Consider the following 20760-nt stretch of genomic DNA (forward strand, 5'->3'; position numbering starts at 1 on the left):
ATGAAACACACCCACAGATAACAGTGGAATTTTATTACCAAACAGGGATTAGGGCAGATTTACCCACCCTAAGCACATGAGGATAGGGAGTGCTAGCCAGAAGCATAACTATAACTGTACTTATATGCAAACATATAACCTATGTAACAGCACAATGGTTGAATTGTTTGTTTTCTTTACCATTCCTCTGATGGTGATTTCTCATTTTTGTTACCTTTAATTGATAATTGCATAACACATATTTTACACAAGAATCTTATTGCTTCAATAAATATATAAAATGCCAATTTGCCAGTATTTCTTGTGTCTCCTTTTGGGTATGCATAAGTTACCAAACGAATGGGTTCTAGATCTGTTTCCATGATTTTCTTGAGGAGTCAGGGTTGTCAGTTCTGTGGTTGCACTCACCACGTGTAACCTTGCTAGGTTAGGGGGTACCAGTGATGTACTGTGAGCTAGCAAGGACTAAGCCCAACGTATCCTGATGGTGTGCATGTACTCAGTCATGCATAGTTTTGATGTTTATGTTGTCCAACAAATCCATAGTTTTACAAGAAAGTATGTACTGTACGACATGGCGCAACTAATGTCCTAGCTTGAGTACTCATTTAATGGGTCTGTGGAGTAGTTTTTCTTTTGTGTGCAAAAACGCCCCCACTCACCTACTTACCGGATACGTCCGTGCTGTTAGGGAAAAATCCTCCTCAGCTAAGTACGGGACCCCTACTTCTGGCTGTAGGTTGTTCAAGCTCGAACATTTAAAAGGATCACCCACAGCTCTCTAAATTCCAAATACTTCAATGGCTAATCCAGCACAAGTGGTTCTACCAATTGATGGCAGACACGCATTAACTAAGCATGGGCGTAAAATCCATTCCGCTCGCGGAATTTTGAATTTTTGGCAATTTTGCCATCCGCGAATTGTGCGAATTTGCCCAAAAATTTGCAATCTGCGAGTCCACGGATTTTTTTTGCTTATTCGCGCTTCAAAAATACAATCTTGCGCGCGTTGCATTGACTTACCATGATTCTGCGTTCGCTGATGAGTTTTCCTCCCTGTTTGCATGTGCTGCAAGATTTTGGTAGCTGCCCGAGCGACGCAGCGATCGCGAACACGTCATTGCGACCCGAAACAAGAAATTGCGAATGCAAACACGTTTTTGCGACCCAAAAAAGGCATCGCGAGCAGGCTGGCTAAGTGGAAACAACATGTTTGCGACCGTTGCGACCGCATGCGCGAGTTTGCGTTCCTGAACTGGTGAAAAAATCTCGCAAACACGCAAAAAAAAAATGTGCAAGCTCGCGGATTTTTGCGAATTTTGCGAATCGCGATTACAAATTTGTGCGAATTCACGTATCACGCATTCGCAAAATTCGCCCATGGTTAGCATTAACACAAATGTTATTACAACATGGGGTCCTGAAAACGAGATGGGATGTTAACTTTGTGGTAGAGGCCCCTGTAGCGTAGAAAATAGAGGTATTCTATTAATGTGTCACATTCACAGCAGTAAATGCCAACTCAGGGAGTTTTCACACATACACTGACGTAGCAAAACCAAACCAATACAGAGCATATGAGGATTTAGAAACTCCCCTCATTTACCTAGAGCACATGAATTGGTTCCTAGACACCCTACCACATATATTGAAAAATGTCAGACTAGGTCCTCACTGCAGTGAGGTAGCAACATGGCCAGTCTTAGTCGGTTAGACACCATATACAGATGTAGCAAACATTAGAGAAATAGAGCTTGGAACACTATGTAGAAATTTAATTACACTCCATGGACGTCTAGTACAATTCATTATCTGAACCATGAAGGCAATCCCACAAAGGGCTGCTCAAGCTGCACAACCACAATTGGCTATGCCTGGAATTAGTCTAGTAACCATCAATGCAATAATGGGTAAGGAGGCCATCAGACAGAATGATATTCCATTCTGGAATGCACAAGAGTCAGCTTGAAGAAGTGTTTCCCCATACAGGCCTGAAAAAAAAAATAGAATTCTCACAATATGCCTGCCAATGCGGATGGCTGTCCCAGTGGAAGACTGCGCCACTTGGGGCAAAGTCTTTGCTGCAGTCTATACCAGAACACATGGTACACCATCATTAGCTGTTTGCCTGAGGTGCTTAAACAGATTCAGAATGAGTACCGGGCAGCCCCTGTCCTGGATTTGGGGATGAAACTAATAGGCAATTTTGCCTTCGTATCCTCAATTATATTAAGTTATATAAAAGGGGGAGCAGCAGCCTTGGCTATATGCCAGCAACTCACGCAGGTTGCTTCGGCAGATCAGGAGCGCAAACTACCTAAAATTATTGAAGAAGCCTATACATTAATAGGTTAGAGATAATTTGGGAGCCAGACCTAATAATCTGCAAATTAATGGTAATTCTGAAAAGGATAACTTGAAGCAAGCACCAGAGTCTTCTAAAAAATGGTGGGATAGTTAGAAAAATAAAGAAAAGACTAAAACATGGGGGTTCTGCTCACTGGAGTCCACTGAAAAGAGCAATAATTTGTATGACCATAAGTCAATTAAACAGCCTGATAGGCATCAGGATACTGATACATGTCCTTCTCGTTCTTTCAGGAGTCATCAGAAAAATGTTTGGAGAGAGGAGGACAATCAGAGCCCAGATCAGAGGAGTATGTGACACTGATGAAGGACTCACAATGCTCTTCTGATTTCATAATAAAAAGAAAAACACACCTACACAGTCATAGATTCAATTTAAAAAGAAGACAGTGTTTGGGATTAAAGCCAAACATACCACAGATATTGAGGATTCGGGTTCTGAATGGGAGTGAGCTCTGACCATTCTGGACAGTACCCCATAAGTCACAATAGTTCACCAGAATCCTATGGAGTGTCTGGTGGCAGTAGCAATAAGTGACTAAGTCCAGGTAGAAACACCAGACCAGAGACTGAGTGTTCTGAGTCAATTATATGAAATGCAACTCCAGATGAAGGGGGATATACAACGTACTATTAATGTTCTCTTTTGGGAGAACTTGTCATTCGGCTACTACTGTCTTGGCTGAAAAGATTGTCCACCTGAGTTTGCTAGGGATTGCCCTAAAGGAGAAACAGTAATTTTGATAGCTGTTTCCAACCTTGTTTCAGAATCAGTTAAGCACACATACGCCAAGGAGTGGGCCTTAGCACAACTCTGGCGTCATTCCTCAACCATGTTGGTTGCAGTGAAGGATTCCCTTACCACATTGTACCTGTGAGGTACAGTTCACAACCACAAGGGCATTATCCATTAAACATGAGACAAAAAACAAGTTGAATATCAAGGAGTAATGGAGAGTTACACCTTACCAATGAATAATCCCGTATTTCCAGTATTGAAACAGGACCATTCATATTATTTACTCTTAGATTACAGACACTTAAACACTGCCACATGCACATTTGCTGTACAACACGTGCATAGCGCGGCGCTAATTAACAATATCGTGCACAAATAATACAATACCACACACGACATTTCAAATGGATTTTCCTGCCAAATCTTTAGCGCCTGAAAGCAGATAATTGACTGCATTTAGCACCTTGGGTTCTCAAAACAGATTTGTTGATTTTTCAGCCCCATAAGAGAACTGATACAAGAATGTGATGACCAAGCATTTTCCTATGTCAATTACATATACCTAACGGATGATGACTTAATACACTTAACCAGAGTAGATCACATCATTCTAGGATTTGCTCACGTCGTCTACAAATTAAATTCCAAAAAATCAAAGATTGCCTATCTCAGTGTCCTGTTCTTGGGATAAGAGCCATTAAGTGAAGGCAAAAGCCCGGTGACACCTTTCTTAGAGGGGTGCATGCTTTTACAACCTTCAAATATATTGAAAAAACTCCAATCAATATTGGGTTTTCTAAATTTTGGCAGAACGTACGTACCAGACTATGCACAACTGGTAAAACAGTTTTATGACTTGATTCATCCAGACCTTTCAAGCACACGTTGGACATCTGAACACACACAGATTTTACGTTCAGTACAAGCTGACATGTCAGCTTCAAAACACTTAATCACACACACGTGTAAACACCACAAACTTGGTGACCTGCATAATTGCACGTGCATCAGGGTACACTTATGTCACATTCAATGAAGGAGTCACTGTACCAATAGCATATAAACCCATTTATATACAAAGGCAGAAATGTGTTTTGCACCGACAGAAAAGATCCTGACGGCGGTACAGACAACTGTAGTGAAAGAAAGTATAGTGAAAGAAAGATCATTGAATTATGGAAAACTAATAATTTTTGTGACTCCCATTCCAGCCTTAGAGGCTGTTACAAAAGCCAGGGTTCCCAACACGAAAGCTTTACTTCCAATATGGATACAGTGGGCCAATGCACTTACAGCAACAGATGTGGATTATGTCTTTGACTCCACACTACATATACAAGCATACCTTCAACATGAACACAGATATTCTCTGCCCAATAAAATATTGCCTCTAGATCAGTCTGATTTTAGAATCTACACTGATGGTTCTGCCCAGACTGCAGACGTGACAAAGCACCAATACTCTTCTGCTTGCGCAGCATTAAAGGGTAAAATGAGGGGTGGAAAATTCAAATCCCATAAAACATATACTCAGTTACTTGGGGACTGAACTGCATAGCTGGCTGAACAGAAAGCTATGATTCTGGCACTTGAAAATACAGATCCTGAATTCCCCTCACTTATATTGTGTGATTGGTATTATTGTGTCCAGTGTTACAATTAATATTTACACAACTGGAGCCAGAATGGATTCAGAGACTCAATAGGGTACACGATAAAGCATAAGATGCTTTGGGGACAAGTGGCTAAATTTAAGTAGGTTGCCACGGTCAAAATGTCTTTCACACACTGAGCCTTCAACCTTTAGGAATACATGTTGTAAGGTATTTAATAGCTGACAAAGCGGCAAAAGCAACAGCACAGATAGCTACAGTTGCTGCAATAACTGGTTCCAGTACGAGAATAGATTGAGACATCATGACGGCTGTCAATGCTGCGTGCAAAGGCACCCTCTTACCGAAGGAGTTTCCACTAAAATTCTCCTACCAGTTAAGTGTGCAAAATATTCCATTTGCTCATATAGCCAGAGTGGGGGATAGAGTAATACCTAATTCAGATCACAGGTTAGGACTAATCTTAGCAGCACATAACTGTCTAGCATCTGTTGATACAGTGGTGGTGGCTACAATTTCACTATCGCAGCAGCGCTTTTGGCAGCCAGGCCTTTACAAACAGGCTAAAGACAATGTCCTTAAATGGGACATTTGCCAGAAAATAAAAGTTTCCACTACAGCTCGTCCACCACAGACAACTCTCTTGATCTTAAACAAGCCTGTGGCTTGTATCTATCTGGACCATTGTGGAACCTTACACCCAGCAGAGTCTTACAAATACATATTAGCAGTGGATTTCTTATCTCAATTCCTATGGGTATGGCCACAGCGATCAGCTGATGCTCAAAATGTTATAAAGGACTTGCAAATCTTTATCCACAGATATGCAATAGCCACATTCTATTTTGACCAAGGTCCAGCATTCGCCTCTAGGACTATGGGCAAATTGGGTGTGCATTATTCATCACCCTAGTATCCCAAGAGAAATGTGGTAGTGGAGAAGAAAAACTGTGACTTAAAGCAGTCTTCAACAGCTAGAATCTTATGTTGAGGGCGCAGTTGGGTTCACCACCTGTATGGGGTCCAGATACCCTTAAACGATCTGCCTGGAAGATCCTTGGGTGGTCAAACTCCCAATAAAGTCCTGTTTGAAGTTAAAATGTGGGTTCTGGACCTTGAAAATCCCAGTACAATGGCGGCGGAAATACCTTTTCATATCAGTGAACGATTGGTTTGTTTTACAGGACCTGAAATACTTCAGAGGTGCTCAGAGCAATGTCAAACTAAAATGTTCCGCAACTGGTGAAATGAAGGAAGCACCAGCAACTCGTGGTTGAATTTCAAAGATCAGGGATCCAGTATAGGAGGAAATAATCAACAAGTAGGAATTTGGGCCATCTTATAGCATGCCTACGCCTGTCCTGGCCATTGAATATACCAGAATTGTACTTTTACCACCCCTTTCCAGTAGCAAACACAAGAAATGTTGTGTCTATTGATCTCATCAAACCACATCATGGATGCCGGTTCTCTATAGTAGGTCTTGAGGGCTCCTGGGTAGTTCCCTGCCTCCTCACACTACCTTTCAGGAAGTCCTGTTACAAACTTTGAGCAACGATGAAGCTTCTTCCCCCAACTGGGAACAGTTAACACCGGTGTCACTACGTCTAGTTACATCTGCAAATACCATACAATTGCCTTGTATTTCACAGATTTTAACTCTACAAGCAGACAATGATGGTGTTTACAACGTATCGCAATTAGAGCAAGTTACCAGTTCTACACAGCTTCACAAGCCCCCCACATTTGTACAAACAGCCTCTGGCTACTTTGTGGACTTCACTTCAGGTTCATCAGCCCCACCTCCACAGAGTGGATGAAGTGAACTTTTATTTAGCTCAAAAAGACATACCTTATCCCTCCATGGCTATACATTTGGATTACAACTTTGTTACTTTTCCTTTTCATTTGACTTGGTTTTGTGACTGTCTTTTTCTTGCTTCTGAACAGACACCATCTCTTAGAAAGCTCTGCTGTTGAACTGGCAATCTAGGTTTTGAAACCCCATTCTTCATCTCACAAAGTGAGAAGAGACGTTTCCCAGGTAAACATTTCAGCTGTTCCGGTTCCCAATGGAAGTATTAGGGATAAGGCACCCTATGATATATTTGGACCGACAGAAACTTCACAAGTGCCATATGTGTTTCGTATATCCTTAAATTATGTGATCACTCCTGGTACTATCGCTGATGATTGTGCCATTCACACAGGGCATAACATGCTTGCTGATTAAGAGCATTAAACAGTTTTTAACAGTGAAGAAATGTATGATTGCACATCGAATTATGATGTTCTGTTCTGTTTTCACCAATATGGTCACCATTATTTATACAAAGCAAGTACTCCACGTGCAGTATTTAATTACACCCAATAAGAACACTGCCATACACCACCTCAGGGTAGCTCAAAGACATTTGCATAGCAATTGGTACATTTTTTGGGTCACAATCAAGCAGATCCAGAGTTCTATTATTACAAATACACACTTTTGCCAGCATAGAAAAATATGCTAACTGACAGAATATTGATTTATTCTGCATCTTTCATTTCCCACTTGTTTACACAAGGGTATGACTTTTAGAGAAAGGATGTGGCTTATGGAGAGACAATAGCGATTTAAAATCGATGTGGGGAACTAGGGATTGGCAGGTTCAGGGGTACAAGGTTTTATTTAGAGCATGCCTTATGCCACACCAGCTGATTTTCCTCAATAAAACTTTGCAGCAGACGCCCTGTCTCAGCTTGGCCAAGATAAAAGATCTAAATACACCAAACATTCCCACATTTGCACGTTTTGCTAATTGGCACCATTTCACAAATTACACAGAGGACACATTTGACAGCATGATTAAGAATGGGACATACAATTCTTTACGTCTCAATTGAGAGAGATGGTTAGTGTGGCCGTTTCATACTAATGGATGTCAAGCATGTTTTCTTGACAACACGGAAAGGTTTGGGATAAATAGGCCAGACCTACATTTTGTGTAGACTCAACACGCAGGAGTGATCACAACATGCAACATTGGAAGTTGCGCCTAGAGTGGCTAACTCATTCAAAGTTGACTGAGGGGAAAGAGCACCTGTCCATTCTTTCTTATGACATGGCCCCACAGGATTTCTTGTTAGGACCTAGAAAGCCACATCAAAAGTGCTTCCTGTGTCCAATATACAATGAAGTGTGGAACGTTTCACAGCAGGAAGCTGGTGAGAGACTGTGTGAGATTGATAGAGTCAATTTAGAAAAGGTTCTAGCAGTAGTTGACAATAGTATCAATATATTAGCCACTAGGATATATTCTCTGGGTAACAATGTGTCATTTGCTATTGACATCTTACAAGTGAAGTGTCCTTTTTGCAACATGGACAATCACAGCTTAAGTCCATTGTGCTACTAAGTTGGACTCTGCAGATGTTACGTACAGGTTGCGATCCATGGAAACACTTAAATGACACTAGTTTGTTTTTACCATACAACTTAGTTAAAGAAGCGATCACTATGGCTAAGAAAGATGTGACATATACTAAGTTACAAGTAGAAAAGTCAGAAAAGATGCCATTTACTGTTGCGGCGACACCATCAGCAGATTGGATGATACATGGGTTTATTTCTCTGCCAAGTTCAACTTTTCACTTTAACTACGGCTTGCAGCACCAACGGGTGGGCAGATAGGAAGAGCTAGGAGAAGGATTTGTACGTGAGGCATGAATCCTACTTTTCATTTATCGCTGTAGGAATGGTCCGACTGAGGTTTGTCTTAGCGATACTGACTGCAAGAATACTTTAGGCCATTCTTTGGTTTGCAGTGAGGTAAGACTCCATAGTGCATGTAATGCGTCCAAGGTGAACTTGTCATGTTGTCTGAAATGTTCACCAGCTGCGGTAATTCAGTTAGGAGAGGTGTGGCCTAGTGGCTGACTCCTGAGCCTGGGGCTCACGGTTCGATTCCTAGTGCCGGGGCAGATAAGCTCAGCATCTTGAGACTCTGGGCAATAGATCACTTAATCTCCCCGACGGCCCCAGTGCCTTTAGGCCCTTATGGGTGATTAATTTGCACTTTACAAATACCGGGGTTATTTATCTAGTGTTCAGATTGCTTTCCAATGGGAGATATTTGATGTTGAATGATCAAGGTTGCTGTCGGGATGAAACCGGGAATACCATAACTGGTGACGGTTACTGCAGTCGTGACCTGTTATACACAAGTGATATTTCCACACGGCCGGACAGTTAGGGATGAGACAATATTGCCTTCAATACAAATTTTTAATGTGAACTTTAATGTCGGGACACTGGTTTTATTTTATTTTCACTGCAATGGATGTTCCATCATGGAGCCAAATGGGGACGGCACTATCACATGTGCTACTGTCTCGTGATGATAAATGAGTGATGATGAATGATGCAGTGCTGTGGCACACTCTTGCTTCAAGAACTGAATGACAACTGGTTCTTGTCCTTTCATCCTTTGTGACTACACTGCATGCAGCTCATATTTCACTGTCAGCTGTGCACTTTCAAGTGTGCCCTGAATGTATGCTTGGGGATATAACCAGTCCAGTCTACAGACATCGCACTGCTGGTGGATCTCCTAAAAATTCACTTGTACAGATGTGCTGCGCGATTGCTTCAAAACACATATTATGAGCCTTCCTGGGATGCTTCAGAAAGTGGAGAATTGGATCCTTGCTTTTCCTTTGCGGATGCAATACTGGCCATCATGCCAGCAGCTGCTGAGAGGGATGGATTTGAACATGTTTGATCCCTTATGTTGATGAGAAGGGAGCTAACAGAACACTTGTCTGCATTAGCTGGGAACAACAATGTTTTGTCTCCTCCTCAGAACATTTAAACATTCTGGCAATTTCAGCAGTGAAGATTTTTCAATTCAGCTATTTTTTTACTTGCTAAATTCCTATTAGAATGTAGTCTTTTTATTCACCTTTTTCTACTGGCATTTTTTACAATTTGGCTTTCTCTATGCTTTTACTATTAATGACGCGCAATGTTTTTATAATTTTAGATTTTATATTAAATCTACATTTTTAGCTCACGTTTTAGGAAGTCACCTTATGTCCAAGGAGTGGGAGTTATGTGGTCACATTAGGCCTGGGTGAGTATACCTCCATTTTACATGTTCATGTTTTAAAGTTGAAATAATGACTGGTCCAGTTGCACTCTTATTATACTCAAGTTTCTAGGATTGTGTATATCATTAATTTAAGAGTAGATTCCTGGGTTTGGGTCTACAGGATACCGCCTCCTGTCCTATGGGCGGAAATCTTCAAACTCTGGAATTGTTGCCCTTCCCTCTGGAAAGGGTCCCCCCTCTCCAGAGGGGAGACCCTTTCCAGAAAGAAACGCTTTTCCACTGTTTGTATCAATTAGTTTTAATACATTCAAAAGTACTTTCCAAGAGTATTCTTTCTTCAGAAGTACAATGTTTTAATCTTCAGCAATGATTATTATATTTATATTCCATTTTTCAGAAGATTGCTAAAGATTAAAACATTGTATTTTTGAAGAAAGAATAATCTTGGAAAAGTGCATTTGAATTTATTAAAACTAATTGATACAAACAGTGGAAAAGCGTTTCTTTCGCTTATTGAGAGTCTACGGGGAGACCCTTTCCCGGGGGAATGGCAACAATTCCATGTTTTAAAGTTGACATCTTTTCTTGAATGTTGAGATTTGACACACATCTTCTTGCATGCCTGTATGGATAATATTCTCTGAAACGACATTTGCTTATATTTAAATTTCTTCATGGGCATATAATCAGAGCCTTGGCCAGTTTGTACGAAAGCTAAAGTACACTGCACAAAATGTTGATGTTTGTTATTATTCGTTTGCCGACAGCTTTGTCAGGGTAGAATGAATAATGACAGCCTGACTGGGACTTCAGAATAGCAACACTTTTGAAGTGTATTACATAAATGACAACAATCCTTGGTATAGTTAGAGGAGCATTTCTCTGACACTGTTGAGGTTGCCCCTAGCTGAATCCTGTTTACCTCCTGATAAGGATGGTGCCCAGCTCTAAACGAAGAGAGGCTCTAAAATTAAACGTACCAACAGGTAGGGGAGTTGCTTCACCCTTCAGGGATTTTGACAGATTAACCCACCCTAGGCACACTAGGATAGGGGGTGCTAGGTAGGAGCATAACTATAACTGTACTTATATGCAAGCATATAATCTATGTAACAGCACAATGGTTGAATTGATAATTTTCTTTACCATTCTTGTGATGCAGATTACTATGTAGTGATTCCTGCTATTGATAATTGCAGCGCACATATTTTACACAAGAATTTTATTGATTCAAAAAATATTTGAAATGCCTATTTCTTGGATCTCCATTTGGGTAAGCATGAGTTACCAAATGAAAGGGTTCTAGATCTAATTCCATAATTTCCTTGGAGAATCAGGGTTGTCATGTTATAAGGTTGCACATACCACCTTTCACCTTGCTAGGTTAGGGGTACAGATGGTGCACTGTTATCTAGCCACGACTACGGTATCCTGATAGTGTGCATGTACTCAGTCGCGCATCGTTTTTGGTGTTTATGTTGTCTAACAAACGCACAGTTTTAAATAGAAAGTATTAACTGTACGACAACCTGTCCTCCAGAAGAATTGTGTTTCAATTGCTAGTTCTCTCCCAATTGGAACTCCCTTTACATATGTTCTGCTAAGTACTTAATCAAAAGCCTTCAAGTCGTCCAAAATGTGACAGCAAGAAATCTGCTCAACGTCCCAAAACACACCTCCACTGAACATGACTTGGCCTCCATTCATTGGCTCCTCATTGAGGAAAGGATAACATTCAAAACACTCTATCTAGCATTTAAAGTGCTTCACTCCAAAGGACCCCACTTGATGAGGGCATTATTGACTGCATACTTCCCTTACCGGGCACTAAGATCTTCTACCACCCGACTCCTGAAGGTGCCCCAAATTCACAGAACTAGATGTTGACACAAGGTGATATATAAAATGAAGTACACAAATCCACTGTAAGCAGAAATGATGCCACTCACCACTCAGGAAGCAGGGTATGCCTGAAGATCTGTTGGTTAGTACGCAGAAGTCTATTCCCATGGTTTCAAAGGGAAGATACTCTCGGCCATTATCAGTAAATCTCTGGTTAACAGCCAAAAGCCCAAACTGGTTTGTCAAATTCCTAAGTCTGGTAGCTGTTGGCATGTCACTTCCATACACCTGGCTACCATCAATAAATGATGTCAGAATGTTAATCTGTTCACGAACAGTTGATCCTTCATTGCATGCTGGAGCTGACCGGAATAGAGGAATGCAGTCACTTCTGTTTGTAATCCTTGGATCATTGGGTGGAATCTGCATTAAAAACATCACAGAAGAAGATGATCTGTTATTCTGGTAGATAATATTAAGGCAATTCTTATAGGATGTGATGACACCATTGGACAAATGCACAAGGTGAACTGCAATCTGAGTATAAATGCCCCTTTGTAGGAACTGGAGATGTGGTAGGTACTCAGATGACTTATCTTGGATAGAGCTTACCAAATGAGTAGCTGGAGGCAAAGATAGGGTAGTGGGTTATGGTGTAGTTATTGGCAGTCGAGATATGGCAATGGCTTACAAGGTATAGGTCTTATGTGGGTTGCATGTGTGGAAGGAGAAGGCTTGAAACCTAAGAGGATGAGTTTTTATACATAGGTGTAGGTTGATCATTCTTTGTATGCATTAGCACAGTTGAATATGTAAACATGCCTCTTGGGGAAAGTAGAGGTAGAAATCTTGTATGGATTCTATGGGTAAAGCAGTAGTGATCATACATTTCCATGGATGTATAATAAGAAGCAGGGATACAGTAGGGTGGTGTACATTGATTGGGCTTCTGGAACTGGAGATATAGGGACATGAGTAAGAGAATAATTAGGTTGATTGTAAAGAGCATTGAAAGAAGAGCTCTGAAACCTCTTTGGTAGTTCCCTGGATAGGTTAATGGTGGAGAAGGACTTGACATCCTACACAGTATTTATTTATTTATTTGTTTGTTTATTCAATCTTTAACCCCTTGCATGCTCATGACGGCCCCCGGCCGTCATGCGTCACGGTGGGCGAGTGCGTAGGACGGCCGGGAGCCATCCGAATCCTGCCCACTTTTCAAAACACCCGCACAGTGTGAAAATTCACCGCGCATGGAAGGGGTTAAACAACTTTTATTAGCTTCCTAGGGTGCATTTAAATGTTGTACCCTGAAATAGAAGATTCTGTGTTTTAGTTTTGGGGATTAACATTTTCAGGGCACGCAGATAAGTTGTAACAAGTGGCAATATAGCAATGGATGTATCAAATGGTTAATGACTTTGAACATTTCGAAGATATTTGTTAGACAATTGGAATCCATTGAAAGAATTTTACTGGAAGTGGAGACATAGTGCTGGTATTGTTTTTGCCTATTGGTAGTAAAGGTATTGCTGCCCTAATTATTATAAGAGAGCAATTACTGACAGATAAACTATAGCAGAGTAGTCTATCATAAACCCAGAATGACTGGAGCAGTGCACCATTTTCAGGATATTTATAACAATCAACAAATTTGCACAGCGTGACTGTACATTGAAGTAATTTATATTATCGGATATCCTGAAATTCTGCCAAGGATCACACTCCCTGGGCTGTAGGTTTTACATTCCTGACTTATCAAGGAAGGTGCATTTTTTAAGCGTGGCTATCTTGATGTTTGAGTTCAGATTGAAATTTGAAATCTCTAATAAATAATATGTATTAATTTCACATATTTTATAAACCAAAGCAATCTCCAGCTATGACATCAGAATACTGTACTAAATAATTCAACAACTGAGTTCATAAAAAACAATGAAGGCTGTGTTAAAAATAGCAACCTTATGACACTGAATTATATATTATCAATTGATGACAAACCTAGAATATCGTACGTTTAAATATGTTTTAAGAAGGAGAAGCTTTGCATGGTCCCTGAACATCATCAAACATTAGGAGATCCAGAGCTCTGCAGAAGTCTGCTATAGTGTTTAAGATCTGTTCCAGAGAAAACCTAAGAGACTGTGTGGCATTATTTTAGCCAGTCGGATGGAGAGCAAGGTATAGTTCCCTGACCCTCACCAGACTGAGTGCTATTTTTTAGGAATAGCAGATGATTCTTCCAAAATATTTTGTTATATAAGGAACACATACTTCACTAATAGGATTTAGACAGTAAGGCGTTGATAGATCTAAATGCTTTTTCATAGAAAGATATGTGTGGTGACTCTATAAAATGACAAACAACAAAATACTCAGGTCTAGGATGCTAAACTAATGGAAAGAACTGAACCCAGGAGTCTTGGAATATTCTTTTTTTTGGATGAAAACCCGCATCCACCAATGGTGGCATGCACAAAAAATAGTGGAGTGGGCTATAACTTCCAAATAAACATCATTATGTGACCTTAAGCGAGCCTTTCACTAGCTGGCTGGTTCTCGGCCCCCGACAGTGAAAGGCTTATTTAAATCTACATAACGGTGAGGACCCTGAGATCCTCACCAGAGCTAAACTCAAGCAGACACTAAAGACAGACCATTGTGAGTCCAGCAGCTACTTGTTTCACATACTTATTCGTTTAGTTTTTGGGGGGGGGTTGTGATTTTTGGTTTGCACTGTTTGGCAGAAGTGACTAATTGTTAAGTCCTGATGAATGGCCCTAAACCTACAGCAGAAACATGTTAACCATATAGAACATTTCCACAGCAGATTGAATTCTCCTCCCTGCAAAATCACTTGTGCATGATTTTTAATTTGACCCCCAACAGATAAGAATAAAGTATAACATCTGTGGAGTATCGCGTTTTAATTCTTTTGATTTTCATCTCTCTTGTACACTTTGCATTATCCACACACAATACTGTCCTGTATCGGATCCTACCAAAAACATACAAAGAGCTCCTCCCAATTCATTTGGGACTGTAGGCCACACCACACTTGCTTATGGTGTGACGAGGAACCCTATGATGAAGCATGCACAAATTGGTGGGTGATGGTTTTCGTCCAAAAAAAGGAATATCCCAAGACTCCTGAGTTCAGTTGTTTCATTAGTTTAGCATCCTAGACCCGGGTATTTTGTTGTTTTGTGATTAGAAGCTTGGGGAGCCAACACCAGCTTGTCTTAAAAACTCCCTTGGCCCTTTTGGTGTGTTTGTGACTCTATAAAATGAACAGTTTTGTGGTGGTTTTATGAACATAAAATGGTGGAGCCTCTCCAGTACAATATTCTCTAACATCAAGTCCATCCAATGGTTTTCCTGATAACAGAGCCATCAGCACTCCGTCAATTGGAAAGACACAGAACCTTGAACCTGAAAGAGGTGTAGAATCCAAGTGGAGGGTGGCTGGGGCATCTGCAGATTATTGGGAGATGTCTCATGATCACTGTTCTCCAGATAAAAGCCTTAATGTTTCATTTAATCATTACATTCGTTTATAGCTTCTTTAACCAATATCTTGGCCAATCAATGTTAAATGGTTGCATTATGCACGATGAACAGTGGTATGCATATTACCCTTAATGGAAAGCAAGGTGGTGCTTTGACACAGGTGTGTTCACAGTCCAGGCCCTCAGCAAAGGTAGTTTTGGCTGGAGTGTCTGGAGAAAGGTCCAGGTCATGGTCTGTCCACTGACCCCACTGCATGAAGGTAAGTGACCGTTCATTATCCAGTGTGATTTCATTGTTTGGAAACCGGACAATCTGGTTTGAAACAGCACGTGCCTGGAATAAAGAACAGAAAAAGATTATGGCCCTTCGGAGGGGACAAGGCAGGCTTCAAGCAGCAGGGCGGTCCTCTGTAGTACAAGGCAGTCCTTTGGGGGGGTCGTCCACAGAGCAAGGAGTGAACTGAAGAGTTGGTCTGAGAGTCCTATTTTATACCTGGTGCCAGCTTTTGAAGTGGAAGAAACTTCTGAAGTTTTCCCCCACGGATGGTTCTGGAGTTTCCTTCCTCCCTCCCCATGCCCCAAGGTGTATGGAGGGACAATAGCCTTGTGTCAAGTTCTTTGTGAGTGTTCTGAGGCAGCACCTTAGAAATGTAAGAGGGGCAGAAAGCAGGTCCGCCCCTCCCATCCTTGCAGATCCCTTTGTGACACTGTTTAGGAGGGATATACAAAGGCCAACTGTTAACTACACCTAGCCAGGTGACCCAAGACACAAGTTGAAAGCACCAAATAAATGTGTAGGACAAGAAAATGCTAACTTTCTAAAAGTGGTATTTTCAAAATTGTGACTTAAAATCTGACTTTACCATTGAAGAGGATTGTAAATTACGATTCATCAGAAACCAAACATGGTATTTTTTTTCCTGTTCCCAAATAAAAGTTATCACTTATTAAATGTAATGATTTACCTTGATGTTATACTAGGGGTGAGGTAGGCCTCACAGTAGCGAAAAACGAATTTAGGAGTTTTTCACTACCAGCACATGTAAAACTTAAACGTAAATGGCCATCTTTTTAAATACAATGCACCAGTGGTGGCTGCTTGCATTGGAAAGTGGTAGGGTAATCAGGCAAATATATTGACCCACTTTCAGCCACTCTTGTAAACCAGGAATGCCCTTAGGTGCAACCCTAACGTTCTGAATCGTGGTCCGTTATGAACAGTGTTTATAATGGGCCATGATTAGGTGCTCTATAGTTGAGGCTGAAGGCAGTGTGAGTTCTTGCTAACAGTGTGTACAAATAAATAAAACAATATGAAATAAAAAAAATTACTTACCTAATACTCTCTGGTCACACAGACTGTGGAAAAAAGGCTGAAAGGGGTGTCAGAGCCAACTCCCCTAACCATACCAGACACTGCTCTCATGCTGGTAACCAGCATGATAGAAGTGCCAGGATTGGTTGGAGCGTGGGACTGTGCCTGCTTTCCAACCAGCTATCTTATTCAGCTCGGGTCAAAGATGTTTAAAGTGCACAGGGCAAGCTGCCCATTGCAAGACAGCCGGCCAAAGTGGTGTGCGCACTGTAAACTCCTCCTCACCTGCTGCCAGTCAGCTGCAATGGCCCCACCCCAACACTTGGGTCGGGCAGGCCAACTGCACTGAAGAATAAAATAGTAATATAAAATGTTATTACTATTTTAGTTTTTATGTTTCCCACGCTGGCAGCAGGGTGGGCAACACTCCACCCTAATAGAGGAATTGCTGCTTCACTGCACCCTGCCCTATGAGCTTTTTAAGGCCTACTTTTTAGGGGTGGTGTATATGCACTAAAAAGGAAGGTTTAGGCCTGGCGAAAGGTTTATTTTGCCATATCGAATAGGCAGTTTAGAACTGTATGCAGGCTTCAGTGGCAGGCCTGAGACATGTTTGAAAAGACTACTTGAGTGGGTGGCACAATGCGTGCTGCAGGCCCATTAGCAGCATTCAAGCTACATTCAGGCTCAAGGCACATGTAGTATCATATATGAGGGACTTACAAGTAAATTAAATGTGCCAACCAGGTGTAAGCCAATTATACCATATTTTAGGGGAGAGCACAAGCACTTTAGCACTGCTTAGCAGTTCTAAAAGCCAACATAAAGGAGCTTGGGGAACAGGAGGGGTAAAGGCAAATATTTGGCAGAGAGGGCCAAGTTAAACAGTATTGTATAAACAAACACTCTTACATGTAGCCACCAGAAGGTAGTTACAGTTAAGACCTAGTTTCCATAGGAAAAGCGTTTTTTGTTTAGCCAATAACTTTGGCGCCATTTTACGAATCTTCACGAAAAGTTCAGAATTACTATGACAGTCAGTTTAGCTGCTGTGTTGAAAGTTTCAGAGTGATTCGTCAAGCGGGGGCTGGGAAAAAGAAGGGACCCAAAACGTCTTTTCCCAATGCAATTTCGTATAGGGATTTTGAACACGATTATAGCCCAAACAGCTGCATAGAATTACACCAATTTTGGCTGAAGGGTAGCTCTTGGTCCAGAAAGAGCCCTTTTTGTTATTTGATGTAAATCTGTTCAGATGTTTTCGAGGTATTAAATGAAAAAGAAATATAGATATCTAAGGATGCCGATCCACATAAACATTCGAGGCCCTAATTGGCTGGCCACAACCTGGGAAAAATGTTACTGCCACCAATTTATGTATCAGGAAACGGTCCCTGAGGCTAAAATGTAGGCTTCAATTTATATGAAGAGTTCAGGGCAGAGGTTCTCTGACCTCATGTTTGTGTTACATAGGTGTCAAAAGTAGATATGATGGGCAAGAAATTGCCTACAAATGTTTTTTTGCCATGTGTGAGATCCTCTGATCCACTGTGGGGCTCAGAGAACCCTGTGTACATTCGTGACAGAGCCACGGATCCTGCGAGAATTAAAAAAATCATTAGATACTCACACAGCCACTCACCTACCCATGCAGGTGCTTTCGCACTCACTAACAAGTCAATTCAGGCGCTCTCACAGCCACTTACGACCTACTCAGACAGTCACATCCACTCACATACCCACACAGACACTATAACACCCATCACAGACCTACTCAAACACTCACACACCCACTCACAGACCCACACACAAATAGTTAGAGCCCCACACAATCACACACTCACTCAAAGACCCACACAGGAAGTCTCACACCCACTCACATACCTACTCAGATTCTTTCATTCCCACTCACAGACCTACTCAAATACTTTCATGCTCACAGAACAACACAGACACTCACACACCCTGTCATGGTTCCACAAAGACACTCACTCCCTCACAGATGCCCACAAGTACTCTCACAGGAATGAAAAATGGAAGCTGGGAAGGCGAAAGTGACGCTGCACTTGCACTACTAAAGGCAGATACAATGTTAGGAACGTGAAGGAGGTACCCACGATGAGTTTAAAAACACAGGCCTCAAACTACCAGAATGCACCTCAGACCACGCCCACTGTGGCAGAACTTTAAATCACGCTGCAAGTGCAGCGTCACTTTCGCCTTCCCAGCTTCCATTTTGCCCAGTCGGTGAGAAATGGATTTGTTTCCTGAAAAGCATTTGGCAAACGAGGCACACTGACGCTTGAACTGCTGTGTTTGCATTCTGCAGGCTGCCAATAAAGGAGTTAACAACACGCTACGTGAGGCTTTCCAATTTTGGGTGTTCGTGAATGGTATATGCAGTGGCCTGCCTCGGTCACGGAAAGCCCCCCCACTGACAACACGAGTCTACAGCACCGATGGGAAAATAAGAGGCGCTAACAGAGCAACGTGTTACAATTGGTGGCCACACAGAAGGCAAATTACTCACCTGGCATGTTGCTTGTGAACCTACTAAAGGCAGATACAATGTTAGGAACGTTGTGGGAGGTACCCACGATGGGTTTAAAAACACTAGACTCAAACTATCGGAATGCACTTCAGACCACGCCCACTGTGGCAGAACTTTAAATTACGCTGCAATTGCAGCGCCACTTTTGACTTCCACGCTTCCCAGTGGGTGAGACACACACACACACACACACACACATGGCTGCGTCTTAATCATGGCTAACAGATTTAGTAAACGAGAACAAGCAGCAAAAGAAATGTTTTCTAACTGTAGTGTATGTGGTTAAATGATGATAAACCCGCATGGCTCACATGGGGAACAAGATGGTGATCCAAAAAGAATAATGAAAGACCCTGAATAAATGAGTGATTGAACCAAATAATTGGTCGGAAAGTGTAACCCTGAGAAGATATATTGAATGTCAACAGGTTCCTAGAGGTCTGCAAATATTGGTGTTACCTACCCACAATGATATGGATCCATACCAAATAGTTAAATGGCAATCAGACACCATGGAATGCTCCATGAAATTATTGAATATATTAATCATCAATGCAGAACGCAAGCTGTCAAATACCTCTAAAAGAATAAAAGATCTAGAAAAATCTGGAAAAATATGTTGAAACAGAAAGGTAAAAAAGTGTTTGAAGAACTGGAAAAAAGAATAGGAAAGAATAAGAAGGAGGTGCAAATGAACAAATTGTAAACATTGAACAGGGATTAAACAGACTATGCAATGGGGAGAATCTACATTTTTTGAATATGATGCACTTCATAACAAACAAAGAATGGATCAGATGTGAGACATAGCAGATCCACCATCAAGTGTGGAGAGCTCAGGAGTTTGCACCGGTGATGAAGGTACCTCCTCAACTCCTACAAAACTGGGGCTCAATGAATCAATCAAATCAAAAACAACAACAAGGAGTAGGAAGAGGGAGAGGAAAACGTGGCAGAGGAGGAAAGAAATTTGATGAAGCACAAAATAACAATGGAAGATGATCCAGTGATCACTCTTTCAAGTAGGCCATTAGAAATGAAACATCAGGAATTACTTAACAAAGGTCTCTCTTTTTGTCCCGATATCGGTACAGATTTGGCGAATGCAAGGATCAATCTCTATAAATTTTTTGGGAAATTGAAATTAAGGAAACACTTTAGAACAAGAAAACATAAAAAATTGACAGTGGACAAACCTCAAGCATTGTCTATTTTAATAGGACATGATATACTACAATTGAGAATATTCACTGATCTAGAAGAAGAATTGCGTATTGAGGGAGATGAGGGCAGTACCAACTCCTTTACTGATCAAGAATTGTGCACAACAATGAATATAGACACATGCATATTCATGAGCAGCAGATGGGAGAATAAATGTAGATTTGCCCCCAATTACCACCTCAGAACAAAAGTGACCTCTTTCAAGAGCTAGTTTTTGATGGCCTTAGGAATATAGCAACAAAAGGAAATAAGGCACGACACTATGGTTGTAAAGGAAACATGACTAAGAATGATTAGACTGCTTTGAAATAACTACAAGGAAACCAGGCTATTATATTTAAACTTCTGATACAGGTGGGAATATCGTGCTTATGGACAAGGACATGTACATGTTAGAGGCAAAAAAGCAGCTGAATTATCATGATCATTATGAAAGGTTAACAAAAGATCCAATGAAAGAAATAATGCAGATTTTTCATTGAGAGAATGGCATGATCAAGAAATGAG

General features: G+C 41.2%; 1 protein-coding gene across 1 annotated transcript in view; it reads right to left on the reverse strand.

The window, feature by feature from the left end:
• The window catches only part of LOC147729756 (myeloperoxidase-like), a 158942-nt gene that overhangs the window by 70359 nt on the left and 67823 nt on the right, over positions 1-20760 (reverse strand). Inside the window, exons 7-8 of the mRNA XM_086954642.1 lie at positions 15291-15497; positions 11762-12077 (exon numbers count right to left, since the gene is read on the reverse strand). Coding sequence (XP_086810768.1) covers positions 11762-12077; positions 15291-15497 — 523 coding nt within the window. The remainder of the gene's footprint in view (positions 1-11761; positions 12078-15290; positions 15498-20760) is intronic.

Source organism: Lissotriton vulgaris, chromosome 2_1 (assembly GCF_964263255.1).
Source record: "Lissotriton vulgaris chromosome 2_1, aLisVul1.2, whole genome shotgun sequence".
Taxonomy (NCBI): domain Eukaryota; kingdom Metazoa; phylum Chordata; class Amphibia; order Caudata; family Salamandridae; genus Lissotriton; species Lissotriton vulgaris.